The sequence below is a fragment of the Leopardus geoffroyi genome, chromosome D3 (assembly GCF_018350155.1).
Source record: "Leopardus geoffroyi isolate Oge1 chromosome D3, O.geoffroyi_Oge1_pat1.0, whole genome shotgun sequence".
NCBI lineage: Eukaryota > Metazoa > Chordata > Mammalia > Carnivora > Felidae > Leopardus > Leopardus geoffroyi.
In genome coordinates, this window is record NC_059339.1 from 9,785,489 (window position 1) to 9,811,320 (window position 25,832).

A 25,832-nucleotide genomic window follows, 5' to 3' on the forward strand; every position below is an offset into this window, starting at 1 on the left:
GAGTTAGGCAAGCTAAGTCCAAAAGTTCAGAAAGGCAGTGAGAATATATTAACAAGCAAATACCATGAAGTCTAATCTTAGATAAAAGAATTTGTTTCATAGACTGCTTCCTACCAGACAAATTCAGAAAGTAATAGATCAGTAAGTATGGGGTGGAAACACAAGGACTGCAGGTAAATTCTGTTCTTAAGGAGATAAGGAGATATCCTGTTTTACCTCCAAAGATAATGACAATAAGAACAGTAATATTCTATGGGCAAGAACTTTGCATTTGTTACTTAATTTAATCTTCATGACAACCCTGATAATCCTATCCTTATTCCTATCTTACATGGGAAAACAAAGACTTAGAAAAGTTAATTTGCTGGGGTGCCTGGGTGGCTCTGTCGGTTAAGCTCAGGTCATGATCTTGAGATTTGTGAGTTCAAGCCCCATATCGGGCTTTGTGCTGACAGCTCAGAGCCTGGAGCCTGTTTTGCATTCTGTGTCTCCCTCTCTCTCTGCCCCTCCCCTGCTCGTGCTCTGTCTCTCTCTCTCTCTCAAAAATAAACAAACATTAAAAAATTTTTTTAAAAGAAAAGAGAAGTTAACTTGCTTAAAAATCACACAGTTAACAGATACCAGAGCTGGGATTTAAACCCAGATATTTTTGACTCCAAGCTCTATGTTTTAACTCCAAGCCACAAACTTCATGTCATTTGCAATCCAAACTGGTATAAAGTCCCTGACAAGCATATTCTTCTAGGAAATGAAACTTGGTTCATTCACTGGGAAATGATGACTGCTGACCCTTCAACCTGTGTCAAAATAAACACTAGGATAGCCAAGAGTAAATAGGGAAGCAGACTGGGGCAGTGTCTGGCATTGTCATTTTTCCCTTATTTCTCCAAAGCAGTTATCTCTGATAAACTGTACAGAGATACTCTGTACAGCAATACTCCTAGACCCTTCCAGAAAAAGCATGGAATTTGTTCCTGATCCCAGGATTGATCTGGAGGACAATCATACACAACCAAATTAATCCTTTTGGTAAATATCTAATCATCTAACAGAATTAAAAATTCTCAGCATCTTGGGCTACAGATCAGATTCCATCTTTCAGAGCCAGATGCTGTAGGCTAGACAAAGCCTTCTGATTCCAATGTTGTTCTGGCACTCTGATATCTATCTATTGGCTGGCAGAGTTCACACACACACACACACACACACACACACACACACACACACACATACACACAGCACTTGGAAAGTCCCATATCTCAATTTATTTAAAAAAAAATTTTTTTTCAACGTTTATTTATTTTTGGGACAGAGAGAGACAGAGCATGAACGGGGGAGGGGCAGAGAGAGAGGGAGACACAGAATTGGAAACAGGCTCCAGGCTCTGAGCCATCAGCCCAGAGCCTGACGCGGGGCTCGAACTCACGGACCGCGAGATCGTGACCTGGCTGAAGTCGGACGCTTAACCGACTGCGCCACCCAGGCGCCCCTCAATTCATTAATCAAAGAATGAAATACATTTCTGATGGCCTAATTCTCAAACTCACTTTGCTTCTCAGGTAAGTTCCAGAACAAATGACTAGCTCTTGGTAAATGATTGATTTCTTCTGTTCCAGTTCACTGAAGACACATAAATGTGCCAGAGCTTTACTGAGCCAGTTCTCACCCCTGACCAGCTCTGGGTCTCCTACTCTTTTCATTATCTAAATCAGGCAGGAACTCAGTAACTGCAGGAACATAATCAAGTAATATTATAAGAGATGAATATTGACTCTAGCATGCATTCCACACTCACCCCAGTAGAGAAGGAAAAGCTCAAAACAAAACAAAAAATCCTCGTGTCCTTAAAGCTTTAACATCCTAAACCTGGAAAGGACTTTGAAATCCTATATAGTACAATAATTTCCAAATGCTAGTTTAGAAATTAATGCTGATCCCTGACAAAATAGTCATTGGCCTAAGAAATACTGAGAAAAACACAGGTGATATAAATCTTTTCATATGGCTAAATCTACTAATTTAAAGAGTCCGTCCTCTAGTTGGAGATAATATTTTGCCTAGTTTTTTTAGTATGAATTGTTATTTCTTTTATAAAATTAAGTAGTAGTAGTTGTTTTAAAGTATTCTTAATTTAGCAAAAATAGAAGGTTAGCAACAGTATGACAACTCACACATCTCTCTTTAGTTTTACTCATCTGTAAAATCCTTAAGTCTAAAGCCACTGAACCACTTATCTCGTCGATCACCTGGCCTTCGTAAAAAGTAGCAAATCCTTTTCACATAGATGAAAATTTTACCACATTTGATGGGGAAACACCAAACTGATCCTAATGATTTATTCCTGCATAATTATCCTTAAGGTTTCTACCCAAACTAATTTTTTTTCCTACTACTGCCCAAGTCCATTTTCTTTCATTCTGCTTCCGTGGAAATAACTACTATGTTCTAAAAATCTTGGTATCAGTTTTCATAAGGATTTTTTCTAAAAGCGTCTCCCTGCTCAAAGAATGAAACTGGAAATCTAGATTCAGGAAGTTGTATATCTTATTTATTTAGATCAGGTGACTAATCCTTTCCTTACTATGACTCTTGGAAAATCTAGGACCTCTTCATCTGTTCGTGCAAATAAGGAGTGCCCCACCTTCTCCCACTCCCAATTTTTTTTCTCAAGAACCAGCTAGAGGAGAATTTGGAAAAGTAGAGATATTTAACCTGAAGTGGAAGAACTGTGAAAATCAGGGGTAGAAAAGAGAGGTAAACTTTTACTTTTCACTTGTATACCCTATGTATACAAAAAACATGTATTTTAATTTTTATTAAGGACATGTATTTATTTTATAAATTATAAAAAATTTTAATGTAGAAAAACTAAAAAATGAAAATGTTCCATTTTTAAGGAAAGTATGTATTTCTGTCTTAGTCTCCAGGTCCCTAAAAAGTATTAAACTAGGTACCAAGATGCGCTAGTAACATGGAGAGAGAAAGAAAAAAAAGAGTCAAGTTTGGGTTTGTTCTTGTGACATAATAAATACATGTTTGGTATCTGCCCCCAGGTTCCTGACACAGAGCTCCCAAAACCCTTGGAATTTCCTGAGTGATGGCAGTGATAGAAGAAGCATCTTAAACAGAGCTCTTAAATCCCTTGAAATTTCCTGGGTCATAGGAGCATTTTTGTTCTAATAAGGTGATTCTTAGTGAGCTCCTGGATAGCTTTAGGATAGAGACTGGTTGCCAGGGAGATCAAACCATGACTTGAGGCTTACAAGTTTTAGCCCTACCCGCCTCCATCCCCTAGGGTGAGGAGAGGGGCTAAAGGTCCAATTAATAATTGATCATGCAAGGGTTGCCTGGGTGGTTCAGTCGGTTAAGCATCCAACTTCAGATCAGGTCATGATCTCATGGTTGGTAGGATTGAATCCTGCATAAGGCTCTGCGCTGACAGCTCAGAGCCTGGAGCCTACTTCAAATTCTGTGTCTCCCTCTCTCTCTGTCCCTCCCCCACTTGTGCTCTCTCTCTCTCTCTCTCTCTCAAAAATAAATAAATAAATAAACATTTAAAAAAAAATGGTCATGCCTACATGATGAAGCCTCCATAAAAACTACAGGACTCAGCTTCTGGGCTGATGAATATATTCATGTACTAGGATGGTGGCACACCCCAACTCCACAGGGACAGAAGCTCTTGCACTCAGGACCCTTTTGGACTTATGTATTTCTTTATCTGGCTGATCTGGCTATTCATCTGTATCCTTAATTATATCCTTTATAATAAACTGGTAAATGTAAGCATTTCACTTGAGTTCTGAGCTGTTATAGCAAATTATCAAACCTGAGGAGGAGGTCATGGGAACTCCCACTGATGGCCAAGCCAGACAGAAGTGTGGGTAATGTGGGGACCCAATACTTACAGTTTGTTTCTGAAGTGGTGGGTAGTCTTGTGGAACTGAGCACTTAACCTATGGGATCTGTGCTAACTTCAGGTGGTGTCAGAATTAAATCATAGGACACCTAGTTGGTGTCTAGGAAGTTGGGGAATTCGGTGGTGTCAGAACAATACATTTGGTGTCAGAGTATTATGAGTAAAGAAACAATTTTCCTTAATCTTTTCAGTAAAATAATAGAATAATCAATTATGACATCTCATTCCCAGCTCTAAAGCAAGAGAAAATAGAAAATAATTCCTACTAACTCAATAAGGGAAAAGGTAAAGGTCGGCCCTGAAGATCTATTTAAAAATGTTCTCATCTTAATTTGTCTAAAAAGAAATTTAGCTTATGGTACCAGACTGAAAGTGATCTCTTCAGGGACTTAGAAACTAACTCTAGGAACCTTTGATTCTATAAAACGGATGCCTGGATGTGCTGTCAAGTTAAAGAGATCAACAGAAATGGATTATCAGAAGATCAATACAGGCTATATTTTAAAATGGCTCTGCATATTTATCTAGGGCTAGTGAAAAACTGTATTTAAGCAAGACTTAAAAAGTTTCAGGCTTTGGTATTAGTTTTAAAACGGAGAATTCAGAGACAAGAGTCTTGCTGTATGCTTAGCACCTTAACTCTTAGAAGAGGTGTTGAACTACATAAAATGCAGTTCTAGTTTGGCATTGGCTAAGATCACCTAATCTCTAGTTCAGGGTAATTTCTACAATTTTTATTTTTATTTTTAAAGTTTGTTTATTTTGAGAGGGAAAGAGAGAGACAGACAGACAGACAGACAGACAATGAGCCAGGGAGGGGAACGAAGAGAAAGAGAGAGAGAGAGAGAGAGAGAGAGAATATGAATGAATCCTAAGCAGGCTTCTGGCTGTCAGCATGGAGCCAGATGTGGGGCTCGAACTCACAAACCATGAGATTATGACCTGAGCTGAAATGAAAAATTGGACGCTTAACTGACTGAGCCACCTAGGTGCCCTTAACCTGGTTCTTCTCTTTATTTTGACTGCTTCTACAGTTAGAGCATATTTTTAATTCTCATAACCTATCTTGGGCCTATGAGATTTTTTTTTAAGTTTATTTATTTATTTTGAGAGAGAGAGAGAGAGGGAACAAGCACAAGCAAGGAAGGGGCAGAAAAGGAAAGATAGAATCCCAAGCACCATCAGCGCAGAGCCCAGTGTGGGGCTCAAACTCACAAACTGTAAGATCTTGACATGAGCTGAGATCAACAGTCAGAGGTTTAATTGACTGTGCCACCCAGGCACCCCAGGGCCTATGAGCTTTTAATAAATGACTAATTCCTTCTGTTCCAGTTCAGTGAAATGACATAAAAGTGCTGCAGCTATACTGAGCCAATTCTCCTTCCTAACCAGCTCTGAGTATCTTGTATCTAGCCAAAACATCTAGAGTATCTTGGCTATTTCCAAACCAATTTTGGGAGAAGGAGGCTCTAATGTATTAACAGATCAGCACAGTCAACCATTCTTGTCAGACAGAAGTTTCAAAAATTTCTCTCCCTAAGAAACTATCCAAAAACAAGATTTTTGAAACCTTTCCAAACTGAGTAATAAATTGAATCTACTTTCAGGACTGGGAAGAAGCAACCACTCTTGATACAGTACTTAGTTTAATGATCTTAATTCCCTTGCTCAAACAGAAAAATTCATAAAACCAGCATACATTCATACAGAACTTTTAATTTTACTTAAATATGTACACCTTATTTAATACTTCAAAAACTTCTATGAAATAGATTCAATTAGCAAAAATGATGGTCATTTTACAGAAACAAAACAAAACAAAGGATATTAACCAAAGGACTTCCTCAAAGTCGTATGGATTCTCAACAGCAAAATGAAAAATCAGGTCTCCTAACTTTGGGTCTACAGGTTTAACCTGGTACCCAACGTACAGTGTTCCTATGAAAACTTTTGTAAGCTGAAATAGTGTAAAGTGAAGAAATAATTACCATTAATTTATATGGAAAAAATTTTTAGTGTTCCCAGGCACACTTAAGATCTTCCAATACCCTTGCTAATGAACATATCTTGCTAATGGATGTACAAAACAAACTGAGATTAAAGCACAAATGCTCACATACACAGCTCAAAGTTAGGGCAGCTTGATGCTGACCTGCTGAATGTATTCCCAGGGAAAGAGCTTGGTGGTGTCACTCTCTCTGGTTGGAGTACACACAGCCTCTATAATGGCTTGCTGCAAAACAACACTGAATGCTATTTTCACTTTTTGCCTTTTTTCACAAAAGCAAAATTCCTCCTTTGGATTTCCTTTATTTTCTTTTGGTTATCAAAAACAGGTATTCATGTAGATCTTTCATAAAAGCAAAATGGTTTAACACAAATTTTTGAGAAGTGGGGGATACTTGTATTTCATTCTCTCCTAAAGCTGAATAAAAGGACCAATTGAAATATTTCATCTGAATTGTGGCCCTCAATTTAAAGAAAAGACCCAAGTTAGGGGAACCTGAGTGGCTCAGTGAGTTAAGTGTCCAACTCTTGATTTCAGCTCAGGTCATAATCTCATGGTTCGTGAATTCTACCCCCACCTTGGACTCCACACTGACTGACAGTGCAGAGATTTTGGATTTTCTCTCTCCCTCTCTCTCTGCCCTTCCCCTTCTCTCTCTCTCTCTCTCTCTCTCAAAATAAAATAAATAAACATGGGGCTTGAACTCATGAACTGTGAGGTCATGACCCAAGCCAAAATTAAGAATCATCTGATTCATGGGGTGCCTGGCTGGCTCAGTCAGTTGAGCCTTTGACTTTGGTTCAGGTCATGATGATGTGCTGACAGCTTAGAGCCTGGAGTCTGCTTCAGATTCTGTGTCTCCCTCTCTCTCTGTCCTACCCCTGCTTGTGCTCTCTTCTCTCCTCTCTCTCAAAAATAAACATTAAAACAACAACAACAAAAGAGTCATCTAACTCTTAACTGACTGAGCCACCCAGGTGCCTCCCCCTTTTATTAGAGTCTTTTTTTTATTTTGAGAGAGAGAGAGAGAGAGAGAGAGAGAGAGAGAGAACGCACACATGCGCGTGCATGGTGGAGGGACACAGAGAGAGGAACAGGAGAGAGAATCCCAAGCCGGCTTCACACTGCCAACGCAGAGCCCCACACGGGGTTCGATCTCATGACTGTGAGATCATGACCTGAACCAAAATCAAGAGTCAGACGCTTAACCAACTGAGCCACCCAGGTGCCTGTATTCCATATTTTTAATAAGTAGAAACATGAAAGATATTTTTTAAAAGACCTAATTTGAGATGCCAAAGATAAAAACTATAATGGATGAAACTTAAAAATATACAGATTAAACACTACAGAAGAAATGACTAATGAATTTTAAGGCGTAACAGTAGAAAATACCCAAAATGAAAAAAAAGCAAAAAAAGAATCCAAAAATTAAAAAAAGCATCAATGAACTGTGGGAAAGCTTTAAGCAGCTTAATACATAGGTAATAGGATCCCTGAAAAGTAATGGAAGTGGTGGGCAAAAGGGAAACAGAAAACATACTTGAAGGTAATGGACAAAAGCTTTCCAAATTTGACAAAGACCATAAGCTCATAGATTCAAAACTTAATTAATCCCAGGAAAAAGAAATATGAGGAAAATGATGCCAAGACCCGTAATGATCAAATTGTTCATTTTTTTTTTTATTATTATTATTTTTTTTTTTTTTAATTTTTTTTTTTCAACGTTTATTTATTTTTGGGACAGAGAGAGACAGAGCATGAACGGGGGAGGGGCAGAGAGAGAGGGAGACACAGAATCGGAAACAGGCTCCAGGCTCTGAGCCATCAGCCCAGAGCCTGACGCGGGGCTTGAACTCACGGACCGCGAGATCGTGACCTGGCTGAAGCCGGACGCTTAACCGACTACGCCACCCAGGCGCCCCAAATTGTTCATTTTTAATAGAAAATCTTAAAAGCAACCAGAGAAAAAAAGATGCACAGAGAAACAAAGATAATAATAGTATCATATTTCTTAAAGGAAACAAAGGCAAAACAGACACATTCAAACATACAAAAGCAGACTCACAACACAAGAAATGTTAAAGAGTTTGCTTCAGGCAGAAGAAAAATGGTATCACACAAAAATCTGAATCTAGACAAAAGAATGAAGAATACTGGAAATAAAAAGCAGAAAAGATTTTTTTCTTACTACTTAAATCTCTAATGATAATTAACTGAGCAAATATAATAATTTATATTATAATTATAATTGTGGGCTTTATAATATACCTATAAAAAAATACGAGACAATAGCATAAAGGCCAGGAGAGGAGAAATGAAAGTATTCTAGTGTAAGATTCTCACCCAATATGTGAGAAGATATAGCACTTGAAGTTAAACTATGGTAAGTTAAAATGTGTACTATGAACCCTGTAACATAACCACTAAAGTAACACAACAAAAAGTTTTAGCTAATAGGCCAATAAAGGAGATAAAAGGTAATAATAAGATATAGTATATTAATCCAAAAAAGGCAGAAAAAGAAAGAAAAGGGAACAAAGAACAGAAAACAAACAGCAAAATGATAGCTTCAAACACAACAGTATAAATCAAATTAAATGTAAGTGGCCTAAAAAACACAAATAAAAGGCAGACACTGTTGAACTGGATAAAATAGTAAGAACTAAATACATGCTGTCTATAAAAAGTGTATGTTAAATACAAATATATAAATAATTATAATTTACAAGGAAGAAGATACACCATACTAATGATAATTGAAAAGAAAAGTGAAATGACTACATACATATCAGAAAAAAGTAGATTTCATAGCAAAGAATATTACCAAGGATAAAGGTCATTTCATCATGACATCTGGTTCATTTAATTAAGAAAGCATAAAAATCTTAAATTTTTATGCCTCTATAAGAGAACTTCAAAATACATGAAGCAAAAACTAACAGAACTGGAATGAGAAATAGACAAACCCACAATTATTATCAGAAATATCACTATCACTCAGTAATGAATACAATAAGTAGAAAGAAAATCACTAAGAATTTAGTGGACTCAACAACATTACCAACCAACCTGACATAATCAACATGTATAGAACATTGAACTGAACAGTAGAATACATCCTAAAATCCGTATGTAAACTCCAGGGGCCCTGAGATTGTTTTAGCTAAAACAATCTTAACATTTTTTTTCTTTGAAAAAAAAATTTTTTTTAATGTTTATTTATTTTTGAGACAAAAAGAGAGCATGAACGGGGGAGGGTGAGAAAGAGAGGGAGACACAGAATCTGAAGCAGACTTCAGGCTCTGAGCTGTCAGCACAGAGCCCAACGCGGGGCTCGAACTCACGGACCATGAGATCATGACCTGAGCCGAAGTCAGACGCTCAACCGACTGAGCCACCCAGGCGCCCCTTTTTTTTCTTTGAGAGAGAGAGAGAGAGAGTATGTGTGCGTGTGAGTGGGGGAGAAGAAGAGGGAGAGAGAGAATTTTGAGCAGCCTCATGACCATGAGATCATGACCTGAGCTGAAATAAAGAATCGGACACTTAACTAAGTCACCCAAGAACCCCAAGAACAAAGTTGGTAGACTGACACTTCCTAATTTCAAAACTTAGTATAAAGTGACAGTAATCAGAACAATGTGGTACTGGCTTAAAGACAAACATATAGGGGTGCCTGGGTGGCTCAGTCAGTTAAGTATCCAACTCTTGGTTTTGGCTCAGCTCACGATCTCATGGCTTTGTGAGTTCAAGCCCCACACTGGGCTCTGTGCCAACAGTGTCAGCACTGAATCCTGCTTGGGATTCCTTCTCTCCCTCTCTCTATCCCTCCCCAACTCATGCTCTGTCTCTCTCAAAATAAATCAACTTAAAAAAAAAAAAGACATACAGAATTAATGAATCTGAATAGAGAGCCTGGAATAAACTGTCACGTGTAAGTCAAAAGATTTTAAAGCAGAGTGGCAAGATGATTTAATGTGGAAAGGACAGTCATTTCCACGTGCACACGAATGAAGACGTACCCTCATCTTACCATATACGAAGATGTATTCAAAATAGATCAAAGACCTAAACCTAAGAGGTAAAACTATAAAACTCCCAGAAGAAGACATAGGGCAAAAGCTTCCTGACGCTGGACTTGGTAATGATTTCTTGAATAAAACATCAAAAGCACAGAAGCAAAGAAATAATAAATTGGATTACATCAAAATTAAACTTTTCTGCACATGAAAAGATACAATCTACAGAGTGAAAAGGCAACCTATGAGAGAATGGGAGAAAATATTTGCAAATCATACATTTGATAAAGAGTTAATACTCATTATATATAAAGAACTCCTATAGTTCAACAAAAAAAAAACCCATTTTAAAAATGGACACAGAACTTAAACAGACATTTCTCCAAAGAAGATATATAAATGGCCAATAAGCACATGACAAGATATTTAACATCATTAATATCACTAATCTTTAAATACACACCAAAACCAAAATGATATGCCACTTTACTCTCATTAGGATGGCTATTAAAGAAAGAAAGAAAGAAAGAAAGAAAGACCAGAAAACAAGTGTTAATGTGGATGTGGAGAAATTAGGACAGTTATGCAGTGGAACTATAAAATGATGACACCATAATACAGTGGTTCTTAAAAAATTAAACATAGAGGGGCGCCTGGGTGGCGCAGTCGGTTAAGCGTCCGACTTCAGCCAGGTCACGATCTCACGGTCCATGAGTTCGAGCCCCGCGTCAGGCTCTGGGCTGATGGCTCAGAGCCTGGAGCCTGTTTCCGATTCTGTGTCTCCCTCTCTCTCTGCGCCTCCCCCATTCATGCTCTGTCTCTCTCTGTCCCAAAAATAAATAAACGTTGAAAAAAAAAAGTTAAAAAAAAAAATTAAACATAGAATTACCATCTGATCCAGCAATTCTACTTCACATACTCAAAAGAATTAAGAGCAAAGACTGAAACATGTATTTGTATACCCATGTTCACAGGAATATTACGTAGAACAGCCAAAAGAAAGAAGCAACTCAAGGTTCCACTGATGGATGAATAAATAAATAAAATGTGGTACATTCATGCAACAGCATATTATTCAGCCTTACAAAGTAATGGAATTCTGATACATGCTACAACATGGATGAGCACTGAAGACATTAGGCTAAGTGACATAAGCTAGACACAAAACGACAAATATTGTATGATTTCACTGATATGAGGTAACTAGAATGGTCAAACTACTAGAGAAAGTAAAATGGTTGGGGCTTGGTGAGAGAAGTGGAATCACTAGATAGAGAGTTTCAGTTTGGAATGACGAAAATTTCAGGAGATGGATGGAGGTGATATTACACAACAATGTGAATGTACCACTGAACTGTACATTTTTAAATGTTCAGGATGGTAAATTTTATGCTGTGTTTTTTACCGCAATTTTTAAAAAAATCAATGATCAAAATGGTAAGTTTTATGTTATGCATATTTTATCACAATAGCTAGTGTGTTTTAGCCCTCTACAGCCCATCCCTCCCATTGATTACAAACAAAAACTCTGTGAAAATTATAAAAATCAACTTCTGGAAGACTCTGAAAAGTAAACAAAATCAAACATGGGAGTCATACATGGAGAAGTAAACTTCACAAAAGTGAGCTTTCCAAATTTTTTTTCTCTCGCTTTCTTATAGCTTTTCCTCAAGTGTGCACCCCAATCATGATGCTTCTCAATGAAGAAACCTAAAACTCTAATAGAAACCTATCTTCTAGGCCACCAGAGAAGGTCCCCCTTCAGGCAGGAAAGTGTGGGGGGAATCCCAAAAGTGACAGAGCCAGAAAAGCAGATGTCCTAATTCTGTGTATGATGCCATATAAGTCTCAACCTAACCCCTACAATGTGCATGCACATGACAGCCCAAAACCAGCATAAAGTTTACAGAACTAGACTAAGATTTGAACCACAAGAGCCTATGCTAAATAGCATTCACAATGTCCAAGATGAAATCCTAAATTACTTGACATACGAGAAATTTGTCACCCATTATCATGGGAGAAGACAATCAATAAACACCAACTCAGAAATGAGCCAGATACTGGAAATACCCAACAAGTATTTTAAAAAGCAACTATTATTATTATTCATATGCTCCATGAGGTAAAGGAAAATACACTTGAAATGATTTTGGGGGGTGATGGAAATAGAAATGTTTGTTATCTTGATTATGGTAATGAATTGACAGGGATATACATAAAAAAGATCAAATTGTACACTTTAAATATATGTTGTTCAGAAGCAGCTGGGTGGCTCAGTTGGTTGACTGGCTGACTCTTGATTTCAGCTCAGGTCATGAATTCTATGCAGATTTTTTTTACTTCCAAAACTATATCATTTCCTTATCTGAGGAAACAATACAATGTTACTCTATTTATGATGTATTAGGAGGATTGAATAAAGTATGTTTCTATGACACTGAAATTCATATGAGATAGTTAACATATATTAGTACCTGGATTTCATACCACCAATTACATGTTATTTCCTACTAAATTGAAAGAAATTTTCCCTCTAGTTACAAATCCTAAAGGGAATACCTAGCAATGAGTACAGACTTTTTAACCTCTACTTTTTCATACAGCAAGTCTGAGAAATACAGAAGAAACATTATATATACAGATGGTACTGCGTGGGTTAATCCACTGATAAAATCTGTGAAAGATCTATAACCCAAACATCATGATCTGTAATATTTCCCAAAGCCAATGTTTACTCTATTCCTTTAATAAAAAAACATGCATTAATCTCAAAAGATACTGTTAAAGAATGTTTCATTACATGGAAATACATTCACAATATGTTGGATATGTTGGATGACAAAAGCAAATTACAGAAAGTATTAATGTCTTCTTTTGTTTTAAAATGCATATACCTACAGAGAAAAACATTGGAAAGATCTATACTAAAATATTAAAGAGTGATTATGTCTGGGTGATTTTAATTATCTTTTTGCTTCTCTGAATTTTCCACATTTTCTATGATAAGTAGTGGGGTTTTTTTTAATACGGAAAACAGTAAGAGCTATTGTTTCAAAGTCTAACAATAAACAGAGGGGTCCTACTTCCCAAGATGGACTATCTTTGCTTTTTACTTAGGTATGAGTATTCTTGTCTTACAAGATACAATCACAGTGTAGTACCACTCACCTGTCCAACTGCTTGCAGGTTATAGCAAACAATGTCCTTATTGGCTGCTGAAGTTCCATAGAGAAGTGCCTCAATGAGCCGGCATATCCCCAGGAGGAGGTCAGAAAAGCTCATATAAAAGAGTGGCCTTATCTGTCAAAGCAACAAGAGCTTCATTTCATAAATGATGTAGCCAAGAGCATGTAACAATCAATTATTTTTGTGTTACACCTTTCTAGTAGAAACGTGGGCATCATTTATCTGGGGCCTCTGCCCATTGGCTGACTGTGGAGAGTGTAAAGGAATACTCCAGGCAGGAAGGAATCTGTAATTGCAACTATCCCAAATGCCCTGGAATCAGAGTACTCATGGATAGATTAGCATGGGAACTTCTTCCTCACAAGGAATACATATTCCTTCCTCAGATTTAGGGTCAAAGGAAAGAATGGACAGATGAAAAATTCTGCAATGGAGACACACCACAAATAGAAAATTAAAAGTGCTCTAGTTGCATAGCCAACATCTTCTAACAATAGGAAATGAGATCATCAGCTGAGTGTTTAGGGATATTGTTGAGGACTTTAAGAAAATAAAAACAGGGTTTTTTAAATCTTAAGTTTAATTTACATTTGTCTTATTCTTTACTGAAAAATTATAAGATACTTAAAGCATGCAGTGTGATTTTTGTTCATATATGTGTACATTGTGAAAGCATTTCCCCAAGTTAACATCTCCATCACCACACATATTTCCTTTTTTTTTTTTTTTTTTTTTTTTGGTGAGAACATTTAAGTTCTATTCTCTTAGCAAATTTCAATTATATAACAACGATAGTCACCACACTACACATTAGATCCTCAGGCCTTATTCACCTTATTTCATCAATGAAAACTCAGAGTGGAAAAAAATACCAGTATGAATTGTGTATGCTGTCTCTCAATTTCTGTCCCCCTCAGTGAAGTCTGTCTTTGTCACTTTTTTTTAATGTTTTATCTATTTATTTTTGAGAAAGAGAGAACATACATGGAGAGGGGCAGAGAGAATGAGGAAGACACAGAATCTGAAGCAGGCTACAGGCTCTGAGCTGTCAGTGCAGAGCCTGATGTGGGGCTCAAACCCACAAACCAGAGATCATGACCTTAGCTGAAGTCGGATGCTTAACCAACAAAGCCACCCAGGTGCCCCTCTTTGTCACTTTCTAGTATCCTTTCCCTTTTCGCCTCCCTACTCCCACTTTTCTAAAAAAACATTTGGTTCTCCTACAGATAAAATTGTAAAATGTTCATTGAGAGACACCAAAGAAGATCTACAACAGTGAAGAAATATACCATGCTCATGGATTTTAAGATGGAAAATTACAAAAATGTTGGTTCTCCCTAAATTGATATACAGATTAAATGCAATCTCAGTTGTACCTCAACATATCTTCTCATGGAACTTGACAAGTTGGCTCTACATCTGATACAGAAATACAAACTATCAAGATAACTATGACATTCTTGACGAAAAAGGGGAAAGACGACTTGTCCTACACGTCAAAATTTAATATAAATCTAGAGTGCAGATACTGTGGCACTAGCACAAGGATAGACAAATAGACAAATGGAACAGAATACAGAGCTCAAACAAATCTAAGCATATATGCAGATTTTTGATACATGATGGAGATAGCTTTTTAAAACACTTTTATATCATTATTATTATTATTATTATTATTATTATTATTATTATTATTATAGTAATCTCTACACCCAATGCTGTAGAGACTTGAACTCATAACCCTGAGATCAAGAGTCACAAAGTCTACCAACTGAGCCAGCCATACACCCCATGAGATGGTTTTTGGATCAATGGAGAAAGGATAGTGTTTTCAAAATATGATGTTGGAACAACTGGGAATCTATATAGATACAAATAAAACTGGACCCCTACTTTCTTTTTTTTTTTAATGTATTTATTCTTGAGAAAGAGAAAGAGTGAGCACGTGAGCAGGGGAGGGGCAGAGACAGAAAAGGAAAGAGAGAATCCCAAGCAGGCTCCACATTGACAGCATAGAGCCCGACATAGGGCTTGAACTCATGAACCATGAGATCATGACCTAAGCTGAAATCAAGAGTTGGACACTTAACTGACTGAGCCACCCAGGTGCCCCAAACCCCTACTTTCTATCTCACATACTCAAAAAGTAAGTTCCAACTGGATTAAACACCTAAATATGAAAGGCAAAAACCATAAAAAAATTTTTTTTAGATAACAGAGGAGAATGTCTTTAATTTCTGGCCAGAAAGTTTTCCTACACAAAACAAAAAGGCTCTAAAGGATAAAAATCCAACCGGCTAAAAAGAAAAATGTATCGGGGCGCCCGGGTGGCTCAGTCGGTTGAGTGTCCAACTTCGGCTCAGGTCATGATCTCATGGTTCGTGGGTTCGAGCCCCGCGTCGGACTCTGTGCTGACAGCTCAGAGCCTGGAGCCTGTTTCAGATTCTGTGTCTCCCTCTATCTCTGACCCTACGCTGTTCATGCTCTCTCTCTGTCTCAAAAATAAATAAATGTTAAAAAAAATTATAAAAAAATTTAAAAAAAAGAAAAATGTATCAAAGGACACTATAAAGAAAGTAAAAAGAGGGATGCCTAGTGTGGAGCCTACTTAAGAAAAAGAAAGTGAAAAGACATGACACAAAATGGGAGAAAATATTTGCAACACATAAAACTGACAAAGGACCAGTATCAAAACAATATGAAAAACAAAAACAAAACAAAACAAAACCTCTTAGAAAGAAATAAAAAATATATATATAGAAAAAAATGGGCAAAAGATTTGGACAGGTGCTTAACAGGAAGTCCGAATGGCCATAAATATATGAAAATATGCCTAACCTCATTAGTAATCAAGGAAATGAAAATTAAATTGACGGTAAGAAAAAAAATTATATATTCATGGCAAAAATCTTTTAGGTCTGACAATATTAAGTATTAATGGAAACATGAAGCAACCGGGTAAAGACCATTCTAGCAGAACCATTTGGAAAAAGTTTGGTTTATCTAGGAGACATGCATCTCCTATAACAATTCCATTATTAGGTAAATACACTAGAGAAACGTGTGCATGTATGCACCAGAAGACATATACAAGATTGTTTATAGCAACCTAGATACATAAATTGTGGTAAATTCATAATACAAAATGCTAAACACCAATGAAAATGAAATGAACCAGAACTATACATAACAAGGGTAAATCTCACAAATAATACTGACAAAAAACAGCAAATCACAAAACAATATGTATATTAAAAAACATATACAGTATTAATCCATTTATAAGAAGTTCAAAAACAAGCTGAACTAAATTGTTTAGAAATACATACATTACTGACAAAACTGTAAATAAAAACAAAGAAATTAAGATCCCAAAAGTCTGGATAGTGGTTACCTCCAGAGGTGAGGAAGAAAATTATAACCAGTAAGGTGCACAGGTTTGTTTTGGGGGTATAGGCAATTTCTATTTCTTCTCCTTAGTGGTTATAATCATTCTTTAAACAATACATACATGTTTTATGCATTCTAATTTACATCTCATATATATCAAAATAAAAAGTAAATTAAAAATTTTTTAAAGTTATCATCATATACTACGCAATATAAAAACCAATCTCAGCTGTACAAAAGGGAATTTTTCTCATAACCCTCTTCCAAACGAGAGGAAAGCTAAGATACTAATATGCTGGAAAGAGAGGTAAATGGTCAAGTTGCTTTGGCAAACAGAAACAAAAACAAGTGAAGTAACATTTTAAGTTATATTTAATAAATATCAGATGTGATTATTATTTTAACCATATATAGCCTTTGCTCTGGGTAAGCCTGCTAAAATTGTATCCAGATGGCACATTCATAGATTCTACTGGCCCATGACCTCCCACAAGTTTATAACTGTTAATGGGTAAAAAATTAAAACTGAACACAAAATAAACTCTGGAAGAGAAAAGCAGCCAACAGGCTTTTGTGAGCAAGAATGTAATTTTATTTATGGTTATTGATGCAATAAATAGCCTTATATAGAGAGAACTGTTTGCCATTAAAGCATACCTCAAGTCTTTGGCAGGGAAATGGATAAAAAGAGGTTTATATATTTTCACTCATGATTACAAAACCATGAGTTCTAGTAACAGGAGATAAAATCAGTCACAAACAACAAAAATTAACTGAGTACCCATTGTTGAAATCAAGAAAAATTTCACCCTGCCTGTGTTTCATGTCAAAGGTAATACAAAGAAAAGTACGGTGTAACCCATGGTTTAAGGAAAAGTACAATCAGCACAATGTGTGGTAATACAGAAGACACAAAAAAGCATAAGACATAGTCCTAAATATGAAAGCAAAAACTCTTTTAAGAAAACATGCCTAATTTGAACCTAATTAAATCAAGAGCAGGATAAGAGGTGAAGAGGGGAGGAAATGCTCTGTATGAAAGGCTTTCCCTGGTGAGATCAAAGACTTAAAACAGTTCTTATTAACACTCTTCTAAAACTGCTTCCCAATATTTCTATTCAAGTGAAATCAACAGAATATCAAAAGTGATCCTTAGGGGTGCCTGGGTGGCTCAGTCGGTTAAGCGTCTGACTCTAGATTTTAGCTTGGGTCATGATCTTATGGTTAGCGAATTAGAGGCCTGCATTGGGCTCCTCACTGGGCCTGTGTGGATGCCTAACCAACTGAGCCACGCTGGAGCCCCTTGAGTATTTTTTAACATTGGCTGGCCTGGGCCACTTTCTTCTCTCTTCAGGTTGCCTCTCTGAGTCACTGTTTTATCAGCTAGTTCCCTCAAAGATTCCCCATGGATTTTTCCAGTTTACTATATTTGTTTTTAACTTAACAGACTATTTTTGTCTTTTTCATATTAGCCTTTCATTTTATGCTATTAAAAATGTTCTTTGGTGAAGAATAAAGGAATACAGTGGAAGATGACTAACATTCTTAACCTGGAAAAATTGGAATGTTTCCTACACCAAGAAAACAGAATGTGTGGGAACCAGTGAACTAGTGATTGCTAAAGTCCTTTAGGCTCAGGTTGTGTGAAAGGTATAAGAACTAAAGCCAGAGAAACTAAAGGTCACATCCTAGGCCAAACTACAGGTCATATCTTTATAAAGCTCCAACCCACTATATCATGTGAGAGGTCACCTTTAGAGCAGTGGTTCTCAGCCAGGAGCTATTGTGCCTCCTTCAGGAGACATCTGGCAATATTTGAAGATATTTTGGTTTTTACAATCCCAGGGGTGGGGGGAGGAGATTAGCTTCTAGCTAGTGGGTAAAGTTTGGTAAACATCCTAATTTGCAGAACAACCTCCCATAAAAAATATTCATCCAGCCAAACAGATCAATAATGCAGAGACTGAGAATCTCTGTTTAGCTCTCTCTACTATGTAACTAATACGTTATTGATTTAAACACATACCAATTCAAATTTCAGCAAAAGAGACAAACATTAGGGAAATCTGAATCATGGGAAGATGTGTGGCCTAAAATTACTTTGGCAGGCAATGACAATATAGTATCAAGACTTCCATTTTCTAGTTTTACTTATAGAGTCACATTCTACATCTGAAATTTAAAACTCTATCTTCATTAGGTATCATACTTCAGTGGTTTAAAAAGTATATATGGGGAAAGGCTTTGGAAGAAGGCAATCCTGTACTCAAATTCTGGCTTTAACAACTTCCTGGCTATAAGACCTTAGTAAAGTCCCTCAACCTTACTAGGATTCCATTTCCTCACTATAAAATCAGATTAATAATATGTACCTCACAAAGTTGTTTTAAGGATTGAATGGAAAATGTATTTAAAATTGCATACCTGTCTAGAATATAATAAATAATAAACATAATGTTTACTTTGAAGGGGGACTGTAGTTAAGAGTTGGGCTTCTGAGGAGCACCTGGGTGGCTCAGCTGGTTGAGCATCCAACTTTGGCTCAGGTCATGATATCATGGTTCACGAGTTCAAACCCTGCATTGGGCTTGCAGCCCGCTTTGGATTCTCTGTCCCCCTCTCTCTGTGCCCCTCCCCCACTCATGCTCTCTCAAAAATAAACAAACATTTAAAAAAAAAGTTGGGACTTTTGAAAATCTCTGTTCTGCTACTTACTGTGAAACATGAACAAATTATTTCATAACTTTGAGCCTCAATTCCTTCATCGGTAAAATGGAGCTATTACCATTATTCTCATGGGAGAGTGGTGAGGGCCAATAAGATAAAGTTTGTGAAGCACCCAGCTTAGAACTCAGAAAGTGTTCAACATACAAAGCTATTTTGATTATTAAAGCGGACCAATAAAACCTGACATTTTCCACATACAAAAGCTCTCCCATATATGTCCTGAACTACATTTTGTCTAATTTTCTGCCATTTGGCCTGGGTAGAGAAACAGTATTCACATTTCTCTTAGAATCTTTTTTTTTTTTAATGTTTATTTTTATTTTTGAGACAGAGAAAGACAGAGCATGAATGGGGGAGGGTCAGAGAGAGAGGGAGACAGAATCTGAAATAGGCTCCAGGCTCTGAGCTGTCAGCACAGAGTCCGACGCGGGGCTCGAACTCACGAACCGTGAGATCATGACCTGAGCTGAAGTCGGACGCTTAACCGACTGAGCCACCCCAGCGCCCCTCTTAAAATCTTTTTGTAGCTAGGAAATACATCACTCTTCCTAGTCCTCTCTCAATCAGGAAGGTTTTTTGTTTGTCAGTTGTACCTCAATAACAGGAAGATTTTTTACTTGATCTTTTTGGTATAAATAATTTTACATAAGATGTATCATAATTTCCTAGAAGGCCTGAACAGCAAAACTAGTGTCTTTTGTACAACAAAGTCTCTGAACTATTTCCTAGCTCCATTAATAATTTTACCAAGATATCAATATCAGAAAACTCACCTCTTGGCAGGACCCTACTGTGCTTAGAGTTAATATAGGCTTCAAACAGCACTCTGTTTCCTTAACTTTAATAATCAATGCATAGCAAAGAAAAAAATGCACATTTAGTAGGCAATCTCTCCACAGTCAGTTACAGTTAAAAACAATTACTTAGAAGAAAAGGGAAAACTATTGACTGTGCCTAAAATATCAATGGGTGGCTCAGGCGGTTGAGGGTCTAACTCCTGATTTTGGCTCAGGTCATGATCTCACAGTTTGTGAATTTGGGGGCTGTGTTCATGCTGACAGTGCAGAACCTGCTTGGAATTCTCTCTTTCTCTCCCTCTCTCTCTGCCCTTCCCCAACTTGCACGTGCAGGGGGCTCTCTCTCTCTCTCTCTCAAAATAAATAAAACTTTTTTAAAAAGTAAAATATCTCAATGTATCATAATGACAAATTTACAAGTAATTCATAGAATTATTCCATTATTTACAGGTGACATTTCTCTTATTTATTTCAAAGTCTTAACTCCCAGAGTGCCTCGATGGCTCAGTTGGTTAAGCGTCAGACTTCAGCTCAGGTCATGATCTTGTGGTCTGTGAGTTCCAATTCCGCATCAGGCTCTGCGCTGACAGCTCAGAGCCTGAAGCCTGCCTCAGGTTCTGTGTCTCCCTCTTTCTCTGCCCCTCCCCAACTCACGCTCTGTCTTTCTCTCTCAAAAAAACAAACGAACATCAAAGGCTAAGTCACTAAAAGTTCAAATCCACCACAAAAAGAGACTGCTCACCTCAGGAGATTTCTGTATATTCTGGAATACAGCATAGGCAATAAGTGAACTTGAACCTATAACACTGACAGATAGAAGGTGATCATTAAAACAGGACTACTGGGGCACCTTCATTTTTGCTAATAATTTTTTACAGCTTTATTGATATATAATAGGTGCAAAATAAGCTGCACATTTTTCTAAAATATGAAACGCTTCATGAATTTGTGTGTCATCCTTGTGTAGGGGCCATGCTACTCTCTTCTGTTTCATTCCAATTCTTAATATATGTGCTGCCAAAGCAAGCACTTTGCTACTGACTTTGCAAATCAATCCTAAATCCTTTGACTTTCAGATGTTCTCTCTCAATCTGCTTTTTTTGTTGTTGTTGATGCTACATCTTATGAATCAGAAAATGTCAACATGGTGGGGCACCTGTGGGGCTCAGTTGGTTGAGCATCCAACTTTGGCTCAGATTGTGATCTCACAGTTCATGAGTTCAAGCCCAGTGTCAGTCTCTCTGCTGTCAGCGTAGGCCCACTTTGAATCCTCTGTCCCACTCTCTCTCTGCCCCTCCCCTGCATGCACACATATGCACGCTCTCTCTCATAAAAAGTAAATACGTAAAACATTAAGAAAATGTCAACATGGTAAAGAACAGCATTTCTCTCTTAAGAGTATAAACAAATACCTAGGGGAAAAAAGTAGAAAACTTCGGAATTCTACAGTTTTGCTTACAATAAAGTTATAGTACATGAGATTAAATAAACCTACCTCAGAGTAGCCATAACAAATTGTATCCACTGTACTGCAGAGAAAACCTAAATAAAAACAAAGTGAGAATAAAATTAAGTCTTTTACATTTAAGATTCAACCTCACTCCATTTTCACTGTTTATTAAATATCTGTGCAGGGCAAACTCTTCAGTGCCTATCAAAATACCCTACGGGTCTGAGAATGAGTAGAAAGGCCCCTGGAAAGGCAGGGTGGCTCCTTATTTACTCTTATTGCTCTCTGGGAACCAGTAAGATAAAAAGAATAGAGAGGTGGATACAAAATGACTAAATGTAAAGAGAACTAGATGAGAAAATCTACAAAGGAAAGAACAGAATGGAGAAGAGGTAGATAAGGTTAAATTTTGAGAGAGAAGAGATAGATGCGCGAAAAGAATGGGTAATAGGAAAAGCAAACAAATACTAAATAGAGTTGATGGACAGCTACACAGAGAGAAAATAGAATAGTAAGCAATAAAAAATGGGAAGAAAAAAGTTAATAGTCAAGAGATACTGTGAGTGAGAAATACAAAACAAGGAGGAAGAAACGGGAAGCAAAAAAAGGAAAGGGACAACTTCTAGGCTTACCAAGTCCCAACTGTCCTCCAGAATGCTAGCCTCCAGCCGGAAGGCCATAGGGACTTCAGCCCCAGCTATGCTTAAGGAGCGTGATCCTTCTCAGGTTCTGAGTCCCTCAACAGTGAACTGGTGGCTCCACCCCTAGCCCAGCTGGGCTCCTCCCTACCCAATCCAGCCCTGTATCCTGAGGACAAGGAGAGAAGGTGGCGACAAGTGGAGGAGAAAGCCAAGCAAAAAGAACAAAAATAGAAAGAGCAGGTGACAAGGAAACAAAGTTCTAAAAAGCATTAGGAATTGTAAGAAGGGGCAAGAGGCAGGAATGATAAAAAATAGAATGAGTCATAATGAAAAGATAAATAGAGCTGCAAGAGAGAAATGGAACAGAACAAAGAGACAGAAAAATAAGGAAGAAGAGAGATCTGCTTAAAGCTTGCTATGTTTAGGGGCAAAAGCCTGTGGCAGAAAAGGGAGACTGTATATTGAAGCGACCAATAAATTTTTAGTGGTACCAAGAAAAGCTGTGAAGAGAAGTTGTTAATATCTCATAGTTAATAGTAACATCTTAAATATTCTATACCAAAAATTCCCACTGGAAATACATTAAATTACATGATTCATTTAATATACTTATATTTACATATCAACTCTGTGCAAAACATTATGCTACAGAAGCTATAAAGACAAGAGACAGACCAAGACTTCCAGGAGCTTATAATACAGTAGGGAAAATGGCCTTTATACCAATATCTCAAATTATCTGATAAAAAAATACACTGTTGTTTGAACCAATTTGGAAGAACTGGTGAAATTTGGACAAAGACTAGAGTACGGAGAAAGCAGAGAAGGAAGACCATTTCATTTATGTAACCATTTACATTTCATCTAACCATACTTTCATACATTCTACAAATATTAACTGATAACATAAATTGGATCATTTGCATGGGTTCAGTAATTTAAACGTGATTCTTTTATTCAAGTGAGGTTAAGAATCTAGTGTGGAGTAGAAGAAGGGATATCAGTAAATAGGTTCTGATGGGAAACTGTTAAGTGGAGGTACGCTCTAACCACTTTGCTTAAATTATTAGATAAATAAATAAAAAAATACAAGTAAATTTCTGGATCAAAAATCCCTATCATAAGGTCTCAGAGAGTGTTCTGAGGCCTCTAATCATACATCTATCTAATAAGGGTGAGGGAACTAATGACAGTCTCACCAAGTGATAAGAGAATGCTTCTAGACAAAGGACTCTTGTCTCAATCAAGAACAAATCTCAAATTGTTTGGGAAACAGCCATGCCAAATCAGTCTGCTGCTCTTGACATAACAATTTTTCTCTTTTGGCATTTCTTCTAAAATGTCTTATGCCACTGACCAAATTCCCATTCAGGGATTTACTTTTCCATTTTTCTCTCTAAATTAGCCCCCTGCGTTTTGTATATTAAGCAGTGTTCCCCCTTGAAATGTCTTTGGAAATATAATCTTCCCATCTTCCTTTTCTGCAAGGGCTAATCCACGCACAAATGAAGTGGGTGGTACTTATTTTTAGTTTTCTCTTTTTACTTAGTTTCTTAGTAAGTTCAAATATATCACAGCTCAGGGAGCCTGGGTGGCTCAGTCAGTTAAGCTTCCAACTCTTGATTTTGGCTCAGGTCATGATCTCACAGTTCATGGGACTGAGCCCAGTGTCGGAGCCTGCTTCGGATTCTCTCTATACCCCTACCCTGATTGCACGTGTGCACACCTTCATGCACTCTCTCTCTCAAAATAAATAAGCATTTTTTAAAAAAATACATCACAGCTCACTTAATGTAATGGGCTGCTACATTTTATAAATCAAATTAACAGATATTCATTAAACCTCTACCATGAGCAAGTTACTACTGTGGATACAAAGTCAAGAAAAACACTTACCTAGTAAAATATTTTTATTTTAAATATAGTTTAAAAAACTGTATTTAAAGATTTCTAGTATTAACAGCTACCAATTATCAAGTACTTTCTATGGGTAAGGCTCTATGCTAAGCATTTTATTTTTTTTTCAAATGTTTATTTTTTAGAGGGGGGGGCAAAAAGAGAGGAGGACAGATGATTCAAAGCGGGCTTTGCACTGAGAGCAGAGAGCCTGATGCGGGCCTTGAACCCACGAACCATAAGATCATGACTTGAGCCGAAATTGAACATTCAACCAACTGAGCCACCCAGGCGCCCCTCTATGCTAAGCATTTTAATCCTCAACACAACCTTTGAGGTAAGTAATAGTCCCATGAAAAAAAATTTTTTTAGTAGGCTCTACTCCCAATGTGGGGCTTGAACTTACAACAGCAAGATCAAGACTCACAAGCTCTACCAAATGAGCTAGCCAGGCACCCGAGTAATATTCCCATTTTTCAGATGAAGAAACTGAGGCTTAAAGAAGTCACTTCCCTTTGGGGGTGCCTGGGTGGCTCAGTCAGTTGTGTGTCTGACTCTTGATTTTGGCTTAGGTCATCATCTCAAGTTTCATGGGATCAAGCCCCACATTTGGCTCTGCCCTGACAGTGCAGACCCTGCTTGTGATTCAGTCTCTCCTTCTTTCTGTACTCCTCCCCCCAACAAAATAAACTTAAAAAAAAAAAGGTTGACAATAGTCTGTGCTTTGCTATCCTGCCTGCCACTTCCTTGCAGTGTATTCAATGAACTTTCATCTCCTAAAAAAAAAAAAAAAAAAAAAAAGAAGTCACTTCCCAATGGTTACAAAGTTATCATGTGGTAATACCAATATTCAAATTCAGTTATTCTGACTTCATAGTTCTCACATAACCCATACAATATTCTAACGGAGACCTGGTTAATAAGAAGGCAGGAAAAGATAATTTCAAAAAATTATTGTGACATTGAGGAAGCTCTTTTATTAGGCAATTGCTTCTTAGATATGACTACAAATGCATAAGGAACAAAAGAAATAATACATTGGTCTTTTGGTCTTTATTAAAATTGCTTAAAAATGTTTGTGCTTCAAAGGATACCATCAAGAAAGTGAAAAGACAATCCACAGGAAAAAAAAATATTTATAAAGCACGTATCTGATAAGGGACTTACACTGAGAATATAAAAAATAACTCCTACAATTCAATAATAAAAATACAACCCAATTTAAAAAAGGGCAAAGGTTTTAAATAGACATTTCTCCCCCAAAATAAAAAAATGACTAAAATCACATGAAAAGATGATTAACACCATAAACCATCAGGGAAATACAAATTAAGAGGCACCTGGGTGGCTCAGTCGGTAAGCATCTGACTTCGATTCAGGTCACAATCTCATGGTTCGTGGGTTTGAGCCCCACATCAGACTCTGTGCTGACAGCTCAGAGCCTGGAACCTGCTTCAGGTTCTGTCTCTCTCTCTCTCTCAAAAATAAATAAACATTAAAAAGAACTTTAAAAAAAAAGAAGTAAAAATTAAAATCACAATGAGATGCTGGGGTGCCTGGGTGGCTCAGCTGGTTAAACGTCTGACTCCTGATCTCAGCTCAGGTCTTGATCTCAGGGTCATGAGTTCAAGTCTTTGTTGGGCTCCACGCAGGGAGTGAAGCCTACTTGAAAGAAAAAAAAATCACAATGAGATGCTATTTCACACCTACCAGGATAGCTATAATAAAAAAGATAGAGAACAGCAAATGTTGATGAGAATGTGGAGAAAGAGAAACCCTTATACACTGCGGGAGAG

The 25,832-nt window shown here is 37.2% G+C and overlaps 1 protein-coding gene and 1 non-coding gene across 11 annotated transcripts in view; both read right to left on the reverse strand.

Annotated features, from left to right (window-relative positions):
• The window catches only part of TMEM116 (transmembrane protein 116), a 166,131-nt gene that overhangs the window by 125,707 nt on the left and 14,592 nt on the right, over positions 1–25,832 (reverse strand). For 3 of the 10 annotated variants that reach the window (XM_045457007.1, XM_045457004.1, XM_045457008.1), the window contains exons 1-4: positions 22,132–22,254; positions 21,545–21,591; positions 20,792–20,855; positions 13,118–13,249 (exon numbers count right to left, since the gene is read on the reverse strand). In XM_045457007.1, coding sequence (XP_045312963.1) covers positions 13,118–13,249; positions 20,792–20,855; positions 21,545–21,591; positions 22,132–22,179 — 291 coding nt within the window. In that variant the 5' untranslated portion in view covers positions 22,180–22,254. Of the gene's footprint in view, positions 1–13,117; positions 13,250–20,791; positions 20,856–21,544; positions 21,592–22,131; positions 22,256–25,832 lie in introns of those variants that run through there. The other 7 variants (XM_045457003.1, XM_045456999.1, XM_045457001.1 and 4 more) reach the window with 4 other exon arrangements.
• Positions 20,972–21,079, reverse strand: LOC123588667. The gene has a single exon (XR_006707970.1). It is a non-coding gene; the product is annotated as a U6 spliceosomal RNA (small nuclear RNA).